Below are 13,746 nucleotides of genomic sequence, written 5' to 3' on the forward strand. Positions count from 1 at the left end.
TGACTTTACTGAAAGAATCAAAAAGATACTAGGAATATTCATATAACATGGCATTGACAACCACCAAAATGGTACAGCTGGTGCACCCTAACCTAAACTTATATTTACCAGGCAAAGCCCACTTGGCTATTAGCTCCTTTTCAAAAGCAATCTGACCACAAATGGTAGCTCAACGAAGTGGCTTATCATGTGGACATTTATAGCAGCCAAATCTTAGCGCATGTTTATAAATATAGAGGGGAAAACTGGAGGACCCGGAAAAAAAAACATTCGACCACAGGAAGAACATGCAAACTCCAAATATACAGGTGTCAGGAACAGGACCGAACCCACTACCTCTTCGAAACAAGCTGAGGGAGATGATATCTCGCCACCGTGGCACCCATACATTACAACAGCAAACAGCTATATGGGAGGGATCTCAGTTACATTAATTCTATGATTATTTTTCGTTGATTGATTATGTTTGTTTACGCGAGTAAGAAACATTCAGCCTTAAGCCTTTTTATACGAATCACTCGGGTTTTTTATGCAACAGATAAAAACGTGACCCAAGGCCAGCCTTAGCATACAAGGTTCCCTCGGAGTTGACAACTGTGCCCCTCACAGCATTGCCTTTGATCACTAAATGTCTTCTCTGAACGCCTGATCTGCGTACAACCTGTGCCTGGTCCATCTGTGTGTGCAGCCTGTCATCGAGTTTGCGTGTGTTCTCCTGTTTGCATATAGCCACAATAGGGGGCACAGGTGGTTATCCGCCAGTCATCTCAGTCGGTCAACTCATGGCATCTTGGTCTGTCCTGTTATCTGCCAGCGAGCCCTATGACAATTCACGCGGCCTCAAGGTGCATCTCGCCTGGAACAAGCACTGTGGTGACGTCACCACCACTTCATGTTTAATGGCAGTTGTTGTATATAGTGAGTCACGTGATAATTGCCCGTCGAAGGTGTTTTTGTATGCGTGCTCATGGATGTGATGATGACCTTTAAAACTGATGTCTGGAAACCATGGAATGATCTTAATGTGTGCAGGCATATCGGAGTATGTTGACGTAGGACAGATCAGCCTTGGCATTGAAAGAATGCGTCAGATGCTATACATGCTAAATTGTGAATCATAGAAATGTCTCTTATCAGTGCTTGCACATCGTGGTTCCAAGATCATGAATCCCAGTGTGCCTCTCTTTGAATTATTTTGTTCCAGTCTTCATTGCCAAATAATGTCAACAATAGTCATCATCATAATCATCATCATCATCGCACACTGAGTGATGCATTGCAGCAACATATTTGCAGGTGGCACAGTGGGAGAGCGAGCGGCTTTTAATCGGAAGGTTGCGAGTTCAAATCCTGGTCAGGATTTGACTCAGCCCATGATCCCTCTGGGGTCGATTAAATAAGCCCCACTTTGTGGGGAAGTACCAAATGGGAATTCCTCCGGTACACCTATTGAAGGCTTCAAGAACTACGTGGTCAAAATAGATGTGAAATAATGTGGGAGCCAGAGGACATCCCTGTCGCACCCCAAGGTGTACAGGGAATGGCTCTGACTCCCGGCCACGTAGTTTTACACGGGCCCGCTCACCATCATGAAGGTCCTTAATGATCGTGAGCAGAGGGTCAAGGACTCCGAAAGCACGAAGAACAACCCAGAGCCCAGGCCTACTGATGGTATCATAGGTCAATAAAGCAGAGATGTAGGTCTTGTTGGAATTCCCTACACATCTGCTGTAGCAAACGGACAGAAAATATGGCATCTGTGCATGACCGTTCTTTCCTGAAACCCCATTGCGGCTCCGCAAGCCTCTCCTTAGCGTGCCTAGCAAGGCGATGTTGAATAATCCTTGCCAGGACCTTTCCTGGTACACTGAGGAGTGAGATGCCCCTGTAGTTGTTACAGTTTTTGCGGTCCTCCTTCTTAAAGAAGGGGACTACCATGACATCCTTCCAATCTTGCGGAATTCGTCCAGTGGTCCAGACTGTTATTATGATGTCATGTAGGCCAGTCTGTGTACAAACGTCACCCTCCCTCAGCATTTCGCTTGGGAGATCATCTCTGCCTGGTGCCTTTCCTGGTTTCAGACTCTGGATCGCCCTCAGCACTTCCTCAACAGATGGCACCTCAGCCAGCCACTCCTGGCTAAGGGATTTCCCCTCCCCCAGGACCTCACAGAAATGCTCAGAAAATCTGCAAACCTGTTCCTGGGAGTCGGAGAGTGGATCACTGTTCTTTCCCCTAATTATGGTAATGGGTGTGGCGCTGCAGGTTACTTTTTTATGGAATTAAAGAGCGATTTGTGACCGCGGGCCACCACCCATCCTTGCAGCGCCTCACGGCTCACCGAACCTCCGAGCGAAGGCTGCGGTAAGCCTCCTCATTCTCCGACGTGGGACGCTGTAGCCGATGAGAGTGGGCCTGTCGCTTTTTCTCAGCCAGCTTGAACACCTATTCTGTCAGCCAAGGTCTCTGGGAAGGTCTGGACCGTGTACCTAAAGCAGCCATTGCAGCTGCATGAGTCACAGCCCTAAACCTCGCCCATTTCCCCTCGACATCAGGAGGAGTGGGGGACGATGCCAACCCCAGCTGCAAGTGATGATGAAATTCTCGCTTGCAGCTTTCATCAGCTAGCTGATACCATGCCACTAAGGGTTTGAATGTGGTCCTGGGTGTGTACACCCACCACCGGAGTGGAAGAATGGCAGGCGCATCTTACAGATGACAAGTCGATGGTCAGTGGGCAGATCAGCTCCAGGGTAGGTCCTGGTGTGAAGGACAAAGGCAAACAAACACACACACGAGGCACGCGCACACACACACACAAACACTTCAACGACAATGACCCCCCCCATATAGTTTCAACAGACTGTTGAAGAGCAGCGCCTATGAAGGCCGGCACGGCACACGAGGGGGTGAGTAGGCAGCACCACGTCTGGCCACCATTCATCATCATTGACCCCCCCAATGGCGATGTTTACACACCGAACCAGGTATTCATTTGAGGTTGCATCGACCTAGGAGAGGCCCAGGACCCATTCAAGATAATCGTCACTGGTGTTGATCACTCGGGTCGCTGGGATTGTAGTGCAGCACGCTGAACATTGCACTACCGCTCCGCACACACAAACGCGCACGGAGGCACGCGCGCACGCACACACTTTCACGCACTCACTTTAACACACACACAGACTCACTTTCAGACGCACACTCACTTTCACATACACACATGTGAGCGCAGACGCACACACACGCACAACTCCGATGGTTTCTCCTGGCAATCCTTCAAGCGAGCTCCCTATCTTATATGTCTTGTCAGTAACAGTCAATTATTGTAGCCAAAGGGTTGTAAACTATGATTATTGTTTGACAATCTGTGCCTGCTTTCTTTATTCCCCCCGAGTAACATTTTCCTCTTGTACTGCTTTAAATTTCAAACAGTGAATACACTTTGTTAGGATTGTCTTTAATGCAAATAGCTTCGATTCATTTTTGTGGTCCTTTATTTTAGGTCAGATGCGCTATCTCTGCCACAGATGTCACAGACAGAATGGGCTACAAGAGGCAAGATTAAGGCACCCCTATCTTTCGTGGCCGCCAACAACAGCCTTGGGCAAACTGGCCAAGCCGATGCCCCAAGTAAGCATTCAAGGCTCCTGCTCGGCTTTCAATTGTCTTATGTACAATTTATGGTAGTTTCTATCTTGTGTAGACAGTGTTGGTCAATGCATAGGCCTAATTGTATCAGAATTGTATTCGTATAAGCTTTTTAGAAATTGTCACAGATTTTCACACAATGATTGACTAATGTGTTACGACCGTACACAAATACATCGATGACGTTTTGATTAATTGTTGCACATTTACTCTTGGGTTCTTTCGGTAAAGTCACGTATAAAGATAAAATAATAAATTAAATAATAGCATACGACGTTTCGATTGCAACACAAGCAATCATCATCAGGTCTCCACTCGTTTTTTGTCGTTCTTATGTTCTGCTCTGTCGGTGTGTCTCCGTTCCTCGTGTTTTGTGTTTTGTCTCTCTTTGGAATTTTCACACTTAAATTCTAACTTAGCAATCTTTGAAATACGTAATCGACCGGGCTATGCGTTAATTGTGTGTTGACCGACTCTCTGTGTTGCATTACATTACATTTCGATATTTTGCTAGGTTATTTAATTTAGTGTGTCTGTCTCCCGTTCTCCTAATTTTCAAGCTTTTGTACTTTACCACCCGTCGTACTGTTGTATCTATGCCCTGTTTTCCGTTATTAATATTAAGAATAATTAAGAATTTTTTTTTTATATCTATTTTTTTTTTAAATAATGAAAACAACTCACGGGCACACCGGGAGTCCATGAGACATGGAGGGCGGTTGAAATGATAGGAATTCGGTCACAAAAAGGTCATAGACACCCAGATCGACCAGCATCAACCAAAACCGACTCTCATCCCGCCGTGGAGAAAAAGAGTCAAAGTCTTCTGAACGAGCGCCGCCGCTCACCTCACAGCGGAGAAAGTCTCAGCTGCCGCTCGCACAGAGAGCAGAGAGGTCGTATCACTCCCCACATACAGATTCCAGGAGACAGAGGAAATCTTGTCAAACCAGTTCCTTTGTCCCAGAGTCTCGCCGAAGAATTAATTAAAACAGAGCCAGATTCGCTCTCGCGCCCACACGCCCTCACCCACCATTGTATCAAACATTCCGTTAAGAGGATTTTTATACTTGCCGATGAATCTATTGACATATACTTTCGCCTCTTGGGTATAATAAGTGCTATATTACCGCCATAGGAAGTGTGTCATGCTGGTTTTCAAACTCGACCAGTCGCCGATTGTGATCGATACATGGGCGAACTAATGAGATGCCTGGTAGGAAAAGTAGAGGTTACAATTGATAGAAGTGTTTTTAGTCATTCAGTTCGTTAAATGCATAAGTGTTTATTCATTTATTTTAGTCAAATGCATAAGAGTTTCGTTATTCATACTGCATAATTGCATAATTTCACAAGTGTATAAGGTATATTCATTCATTTTAGTCAAATGCATAATATCGTAATTGCATAAGAATTTTAGTTATTCATATTAATCGAAGGCATGATATCGCAAATGCATATGTGTTTGGTTATTCATGAATTATCGACGCATGTTTGACCTGCATGATAGAATGTCACGTGTTTGTTAGAATAAAATTATCACAGAAGCATATTGAGTGTTCTTTCCAAGTCCATGCAAAACCATCTTATTCATAAGAGCTGTATCCTGCGATGAGATATGAAAATGGAGACCTAAAATATTATAACACACACTAGGATAATCGGTAAATGAATCTATGATAATCGTGTTATCCTGATTGATAACTCTGGATAAACGAAACTAAGCAAATTATCATAACTGCATACATTAACATAATCGCAAGCCTCCGCATAAATTACTACGATTATCTCCGTGATTATCATAATTTATGCATATAATCACATGCATTATCATAATTTATGCATATTAATACACACACTATCATAATTAATGCGATTTGCGCATTTTTCGGAAAATTATTAATTTTTATTATTTTCATCAAAATTTCATAACCCGACACATACAACAGTACTACTCATTGACATGCTAATTTTTTCTCTAACCCCCTCCCTCTCTCTGCCCCCGCCTCCTCTCTCTATTTAAGGCCTCGTCACAGAGACGTTCTCTCTCTGTGTGCCTATGTGTTGCTCTCTCTCTCTCTGTATCTTGGTGATATCTGTCTGCTTATATGTCTGTCTATAGTTCTCTGGTTCGATTTTTGTTGCTATTTCATTTATATCTGATGATGATTGCTTGTGTTGCAATCAAAACGTCGTATGCTATTATTTAATTTATTATTTTATCTTTATACGTGACTTTACCGAAAGAACCAAAGAGTAATTCCTGCAGTCACGAAAGCTCCGAATGAATGTTGCACATTTACATGGTTAGTACATAGCATAACTCAATCAAGCTGTGCATAGGAAGTGACCATCATGAAACGAAATAGAGCCCTCACCATGAACAAGACAATAAAACATTCAATTAGGTTTTCCAGTTTCGATTTAAAGCTTTCGTGACTGCAGGGATTCATCTTCTTGGTTCTTTCGGTAAAGTCACGTAGAAGGGAAGTAATAAAATAATAAAAATACAACATAATAAAATATAATTATTTTCACGACGTTTCGGCTACAACGCAAGCAGCCGTCTTCAGGTGAAGAATGAGACACTGCCAAGCTAGGAGCTTATATATAAGCTGGGTTGGAGGTGGAAGAGCGCCTTAACAAAAAGAATGTGCATATCAGGAGGAATTTAGCATATTCATGGGAAATGCGTAGGAGGTGGGCGGGGGGGTTTCAAAGTCATATTATAAACTACATAAAGTATTATGTAGTTTATACTTTAGTTTTCTACGTGGTTGTTTAGTAACTGCAGCTACATACTATTAACATTCCTTTCCTTTGTTAATGCTACTCCCTGCACCCTCCCTTGGTGCTGCTGATCCTGCATAATGCGTGACTTTACCGAAAGAACCAAGAAGATAGGTTTTCCAGGTCTAAGTAAGCATGTATCATTGTGCAGGTAGTGACCGAGATGTGGTTAGAGAGGGACGCGGTTGAAGCTACGCACTTTCAAATCTAGATCGAAAACTATTTTCTTAGAACTGCTTTTTGTGTTTAGTTTGTTGTCTTTCCCCCACACCTCCGATTATCACGGTTGGTTACATACGGTGAAAAAAGAGGTTCAACATACATACATTTTCCAAAATCTAGCTTATAGATAAAACACATATTTCGCTGCCATGCTATAACAGCAGGGCTCTTTGAAAAGTGCAGCATGTCCCTCGTTTTGATGAAGTAAATGTTACATGGAGTGATTCACCGCTTTCTGTCGGAATTGGGAACGGATACTCATCACGTAACATGATGGGCACATTTGTAATAAAATTGGAGGGCAAAAATCGTTTCATGCCAAGTTTCACGCGTGTATCACTGCGCTATGGCTGGAATGCCAGCGATTGAAGTATCTTTACTAGTCATCGGATGATTGATGCTTGAGTTGAGCAACGCTTTTAGCAATGCAGTATTGGGCAATGAACAGACATAACTCGTGATAGAATGCAACTTAAATGCAGTAGAGACTTGTCTACATTTCTCGTGAAACACACCAGAATTAATACCGGTAAGAGTTTTGCATAAAATATAACGATGTATGATTGGCAAGTTAATTTTGGGTTAGGCTACATGATCATTTGACCCCCCCCCCTTCCTTGCCCCGAAACCACTCAACACAGCCAAACTAATTATTTGTCACGTGTACAAAAAGTTTAGACCACGGTGGTGAGATGTTACCTTCCTCGCCTGGGATACAGGAGGTCGTGGGTTCGATGCCGACCTTGACGACGTCCTGTATATTTGGAATTCATGTTCTCCCTCGGTCGCGTGGATTTTTCCACAGGTCCTTCGGCTTGTTTCCCTCCACATGTGTTCATATTATTTGGCTGCTATGATTCCCCACATATGACAAGTTGCCACGTGTGGCCAGGGTCGCCTCTGAAAAAGAGTTAATGGAAATAATAGCTATCTGTAACCAGTTTTGACTCGGGGCAGGATAATAACATCAAACAATAGAGATGGGATATTCAGAGCAAAATAATCAAAGGGACATGGGAAGCATGCCGGTGAGGTATAGGAGGCCACACGCCCCAGGCTGATGAGAATTTCATCAAACATTTGCAACCGTGGAGGAATGTTAGTAAGGCTTGACGAGTCAAAAGTCTTGTTTACCTCCTTTCCAAAATGATTAATAAATTGCCCCCTCGGAATGGAGTCGACTTATTGGGTGATTTTAATGTTGGTGGGTGGGAATGAAAACATTGGGCCAGTTATTCACAATACTGTTGAAACAGCAACTGGGCTGTGGTGGCTATGCGCATGGTTTGTGATCCAGCACTGTGGATGTTGTATTAACTCCCTTTCGGCGAGTTTGCCAGGAGAATTCGATACAGCGAAGTGCAGACTAACATTACCTGTCCTTTCTGCATGGGATAGAGTGTTACCCCTGGCATGTGTGTTTTCTCTGGGTGGTCGTGTTTCATTTCACATATGTAAATGCTCATTCATTGTCTAAAACATCTTAGCATATGTGCAACTCCTCGTTCTTTATGCTAAAACTAGAGGGGTAAGCTTTCCATTCAGCATGCGATGCCACGTGATAGTCAAGCCAATTCCCTCTTTTTAAATGAACCAGATCAAGTGATAAATCAAATGTAATGAAGTTGTTTGCGTATATTTATTGGTGAATAGGATGAAAGCATGAATGTTTTACCCTTGGGAACCTGGTTGAACATGGGTAGCTAAAGCCCAAATTCGACATTAATCTACCTTGCATCTGTGCGCAAGCTGATTTCATTGCTTCTTCTCTCCTTGACTGTTAATCCCTCATTATTCTTGACCATCAGCCATCATCATCCCTTCTATCTCCCGACTTGCGTTGACCAATCCCACCTTTTTCTGAATACGGGTTGAATTATGCCATGAACCCGCGGTGGCTGCCGCGGTGGTGAGATGTTATCTCCCTCGCCTGGTGTGCATGGAGGAAGTTGGTTCGATACTGACCCTGACGATGCCTGGATATTTGGACGTTCTCCCTCGGTCGCGTGGTCGCAAGGACATTTCTGCGGGTCCTCCGGTTTTGCCCTCTACATTTAGACACATGCGCTTAGATTCATTGACCGATGTAAATGTCCACACACGATAAGAGCCACACGTGTGGCCAGGTGGCATCTGCAAAAAAGAGTCAATAGCTCAGCGGGGTTTTACTCGGTCAATATAACGAATAGTTATACACAATTAACTCCTCTATGTCCTCTAAATCCACGCGACGTCTTTGTTGTTATAATCTAGATTGTATCTAGATTTGTTGTTCTAATTCTAAGAACGCATCTCCCTCCGCCGCGCTCTTTCCATCAACACGGGCATGCTCTTCCAGCCCCTGCTGGGCGCAGAGGTCACGCCCACCGGTCCAACACGCGCGTCTTCACGCGGCTTCACAGACCCCGTGTGCGCACTCCGCTGCCCATATAAACCCGGGACGGCGAGAAGACGACCACGGCCAGGGGGGAGGAGGGGAGTAGCTCGCGCCGAGTGAAGTCTCGCGAAACGGCATTTGCGCGACCCAAAACTTGCGAGTGAGGCGGCGAGCAGCAGCACCAGCGAGGCAAGGGCAGAGCGAGCGAGCCAGGGAGGGGAGCGAGCCGGGAGGGGAGCGAGCCAGGGAGGGGAGCGAGCCGCGCAAGTCACACGGCAGTAAGTGAGCCATCAAATAAAACCTCACCCTCCTCTCATAACACGTGCGCACACGCATACGTACGCACTTTCACGTGCGTCACATTTGCCTACAAACGCACATACACACACACTCTTGAAAATTTTGCGAATTTCAGAAAGCCAGCAATTTTGTGGTAATCTCCTCGGTAAGAGACGCTGTTTTTGGCTGGCTTAATGTTTTCCTCCGACGTACAGTTTTGGAGATACAGAGCGCAACGGACTCTTGCATTCCCATAGATATAGATGAAGCAATCGCGTAACGGTGGATGGTGTTGCTGCATGAGCCCTGGTGGCCGCCCGAGTTCAATTCCTGGACATGGCAACCAAGAGAGGCACGAAGAATATATTTAGAAGAATGTATTTGGTTTATTTGGACAACGTGATGATACCGTTTAAAAAAAAATCTCGAGGGAGCGACGAAAACAAAAAGCGAATTATTTGGTGCTGCTGCTGCTGCTGCTTCGTTGGCGGTGCCGCACAAGCACAACGAACAGCAATAACAACCTAGCATCATAAGCGGAAGGGTTTGTGTAATGTTTACGTGCAAATATATAAACGGTAAATAACACTGCCTTAAAGTAAAAAACGTAATAAGGGCATTTCGGGAACAGCTGTCCATATCACATTTCAGAGGCAGGTGTGTTCAAAAGGAGCAAATTGCACGCAACATTTCAGTAAATTTCGATTTAAAGCTTTCGTGACTGCAGGGATTCATCTTCTTGGTTCTTTCGGTAAAGTCACGTGACTTTACCGAAAGAACCAAGAAGATGAACATATAAGTACGCCGCAAGTAACAGAAGTAATATAAGTACGCCGCAAGTAACAGCTTCAGAATTGTTAGTCAGTACATCTACCCACGTCTCCTTTTTTCTGGTTTACAGCTAACAACCGCTTCATTTCGAATTGCCGGTTTGAGAGGTTTTACAGCAGTTGTGAGTGTAGCGCAGTATTCAATTGCACTCGCGGTGTCATTTCTTGTTCTTGCACTTGGCCTACGGAATGTTTGGCGGCAGCTCTCCGAGTCACTGCTCAAAGATCTCCGTTGCCACCGCCGCACATCCAGAGCCCATGGAGGGACCCACAGCGCCCACGAACCAGGGCCCTCTGCAGGGAGAGCCGGGCCCCGTGCCACCCCCGCACGTGTACGTGGTGACGGGCGGAGCGGGCTTCCTGGGCGGGTTCTTGACCGCTCAGCTGCTGGAGCTCGGGGAGGAGGTCGCTGAAGTTCGACTCGTAGACTGCGCCTTCAAGGGCGATGAGATTTTGTCCTATCCAGGTACTGCGAGTTCCTGTGCAATGGGCACGGTGTCCGTGTGTGTGTGTGTGCAAGAATGGTGTGTTGTGTGCGTGCACGGTGTTTTGGTGAAGGTCTCATATTTTTGCTGACAATGGTGCGTGACTAATCTTGGATTGATTGCTCTCAAGCTCAACGATCAGCAGAGCGTACTGTTTGTGTAATAATTTTATTCAGATCTCCCCCTCTGAAGTTGTGCTGATTTCTTTCTGAGTCTATGACAGCTGTTTGTAGTCAACCGTGGCGACGACGACTTCTTTTTTCTTGAAAACTTGGTAGATCGACTCTCGAGATGACAATTCCTTATTTTTTTTTTATGAATCTCTCCCGCATGAACACAATGCTTTTTCCTTGTCCATGTTCCAAATCATTCAGAAGCCGAGTCATGTTTTCTCAGTTGCATGCTCTTTGGTCACAAAGTTGCAACGCTTCACATGTGTGGTTACTCCGTACAGATATTCCTGCTGCCCAACAAATACCAGGAGAATATTTCACACTTTTTCCGACAAGTTCATGGTTTTCTGCTGTGTCGTGATTGTCAATGCGTTTTGAGGTTGTTAGCTCACAGCGCACATTGCAGATTGCCAGCACCTCAAGGTACACAAGCTACAAGTGACCTACATACTTGTCTGTGTTTGACGAACAATTCCCTTCAACGTAAGTGCGTGTGGAAGCTGCTTGGCCTGTCAATGCATACGGAGCTCCGAGTGTTCTTGGCAACAGTTATGCCCTCTCCTTTCTATGCTTGCATGCGTGCAGAGGCCGTGCGAGGCAAGATCCGCGTGATCCAGGGCGACATCCGCGATGAGCGTGCGATGCGTGCAGCGTGTCGTGGCGCCCATGTCCTCCTGCACACGGCCTCACTCATCGACGTGTGGGACCGCAACAGCGAGACCGAGATCTTCTCCGTGAACCAGCACGGTGAGATCGGGGGTTACGCTTCTCGAGCTGGCATCTTTATTCGATTAAGTCGATTATCCAACTACGTCATTACAATGTACTATTTTCTTTCGTGGTCAATTAATCAGGGACATTTAAGCATGGTGGCAGCCCTCACATCGTGTCTCCTGAAGGTGGGAAATTCCCTACGAGCCACATCCAGCATGACGTGGTTAATTATTTCTGATAGAATTTAGGGATTTCGATCGGATCATTGGGGGGGGGGGGGGCACGTGCCATTCCACCGCCCCCCCCTCCCCACTGGCTCCGCCAGTGGATAAGGGTCTTAGTGTCAGGTACTGTATACGAATGTGGAATATGTGCAGATGGGATTATGAGGTCCTGCAGAGTTGAGGTGTATATCAGAAGAGAACGAGAGCTCAGGGTCAATGACAGCTCCAAGGTTTTGCACGTTTTTTTTATCAGTGTTTAGGAGGCGCATGTTCAATGTGAATGCATCATATTTTCTGTCGTCAATCGTGACTGCTCTGAGACCAGGATTCTAACTTAGATTCTCAGTGGTGTCAGTTTAGTGCTCTAACCTCTGAGCCACCAAACCACGTGTTAAGAATCCATTAAGGACTACATTCCATGAGACTGAACTTTGATATAGAGTGTATATAGCTGTCTCTCTCTCTGCCCCTCCTGCCCGATGCTCTGACTGCAGGCACGCATGTGCTACTGGAGGCCTGCGTGCACGAGGGAGTGAGCGTCGCCATCTACACCAGCTCCGTCGAGGTGGCCGGGCCCAACGGGCAGGGTGACCCCATCGTCAACGGCGACGAGGAGACCCCCTACAAGCACAACCTCTGTTTCACCTACAGCCGTAGCAAGGCAGAGGCCGAACGTCTCACGCTATCCTACGACGGCGCGGCTCTACCGGGCGGCGGCACCTTGACGACGTGCGCACTGCGCCCCATGTACATCTACGGCGAGCGCTGCCGCTTCTTGCGCTTGCACATAACCAACGGCCTCATCAACGGGCGCGTGCTGCTGCGCGGGTCGCGCGCCAGTGCCCTCGTGAATCCCGTCTACGTGGGCAACGTGGCGCACGCGCACGTGCTGGCGGCACGCCTGGCACTGACGGGCGGCACCGAGGCGGAGCGACGTCGCCCCGGCGGGCGCGTCTACTACGTGTCGGACGACACGCCGCCCGTCAGCTACTCGGACTTCAACTACACGGTGGCGCGCGACCTTGGCTTCGACATTCAGAAGCGGCTGCCGATGCCGTTCGTCGCCCTATACGCCATGGCGGCCCTGCTGGAGCTGCTCCGCTTCTTGTTGCGACCGTTCTACAAGTTCGTTCCGTCAATCAACCGTCAGCTCGTGGTCATGGTCAACACGCACTTCACGTTCAGGCACGAGCGCGCGCGGCGCGAGCTGGGATACGAGCCCCGCTTCTCGTGGGAGGAGGCGCACGCCCGCACCAGCGAGTGGCTTACCAAGGAGGTGCCTTTGATCGAGGCTGAGCTGAAACAAAGCAAGAAATAACGTGCCTTAATTCGAGATTTGAAGCTTTCGTGACTGCAAGGATTCATATTCTTAGGGTTTTTTTTTTCTCGGTAAAGTCACGTAGGTAAAAACATTTAAATTAATAAAAGTACAATAAACAAATTAAAAAATTCACGACGTTTCGGAAGCAACGCAAGCCTCCGTCTTCAGGTGGAACCGTCACAGCCACGACAGCTGTATCAAGTAAATGAGAGATCACCATTATATATACGGGGTAGTATTTCTTGTGATCTCTCATTTACTTGATACAGCTGTCGTGGCTGTGACGGTTCCACCTGAAGACGGATGCTTGTGTTGCTTCCGTTAACGTCGTGAATTTTTTAATTTGTTTTATTTTACTTTTATTAATTTACATTTTTTTACCTACGTGACTTTACCGAGAAAAAAAAAACCTAAGAAAAATAACGTGCCGTCGAAAGAAGATGCAACCCGAGGAGCAAATAGCTATTGTGGCTAGTTACCTAGCCCACTAGAGTGTAGGCTGGTTGGCATGGGCCCCAGTGCAAGGAATAAAATGGAGCTGTCCAATTTTGACCCCATCTTCGAAGCCCTGCCTGCACACTTGATAACTACGCTAGTTATATAGGCTGTGTCGCTAGGTAGTGTAAATGCTTTGTCATTAGGGGTGGAAGAATGTATCGATTCATCAATTCATTTTAAT

At 46.2% G+C, this 13,746-nt stretch overlaps 1 protein-coding gene across 2 annotated transcripts; it reads left to right on the top strand.

The window, feature by feature from the left end:
• The first annotated feature begins 9,275 nt into the window (after positions 1-9,275).
• LOC133347820 (3 beta-hydroxysteroid dehydrogenase/Delta 5-->4-isomerase-like) lies at positions 9,276-13,123 on the top strand. 2 transcript variants are annotated; one of them, XM_061560469.1, is made up of 4 exons: positions 9,276-9,319; positions 10,354-10,616; positions 11,394-11,555; positions 12,241-13,123. In XM_061560469.1, exons 2-4 carry the CDS (start codon positions 10,409-10,411, stop codon positions 13,062-13,064), a joined length of 1,194 nt encoding a protein of 397 aa, XP_061416453.1. In that variant the 5' UTR covers positions 9,276-9,319; positions 10,354-10,408; the 3' UTR covers positions 13,065-13,123. The 2 variants fall into 2 exon arrangements, with proteins under 2 accessions (XP_061416453.1, XP_061416454.1); XM_061560470.1 differs by having other exon boundaries at positions 9,292-9,323.
• The last annotated feature ends 623 nt before the right edge of the window (positions 13,124-13,746 follow it).

Source organism: Lethenteron reissneri, chromosome 26 (assembly GCF_015708825.2).
Source record: "Lethenteron reissneri isolate LAM-NWPU_2019-01 chromosome 26, ASM1570882v1, whole genome shotgun sequence".
In the NCBI taxonomy this organism is placed as follows: Eukaryota; Metazoa; Chordata; class Hyperoartia; order Petromyzontiformes; family Petromyzontidae; genus Lethenteron; species Lethenteron reissneri.

What these genes read in the sequence shown, in the direction of transcription:
- LOC133347820 (XM_061560469.1), top strand. Translation starts at nt 10,409, where the DNA reads ATGGAGGGACCCACAGCGCCCACGAACCAGGGCCCTCTGCAGGGAGAG. An exon ending in TGAGATTTTGTCCTATCCAG is followed by an intron (nt 10,617 to 11,393) that starts GTACTGCGAGTT and finishes GCATGCGTGCAG; the next exon opens with AGGCCGTGCGAGGCAAGATC. An exon ending in CTTCTCCGTGAACCAGCACG is followed by an intron (nt 11,556 to 12,240) that starts GTGAGATCGGGG and finishes CTCTGACTGCAG; the next exon opens with GCACGCATGTGCTACTGGAG.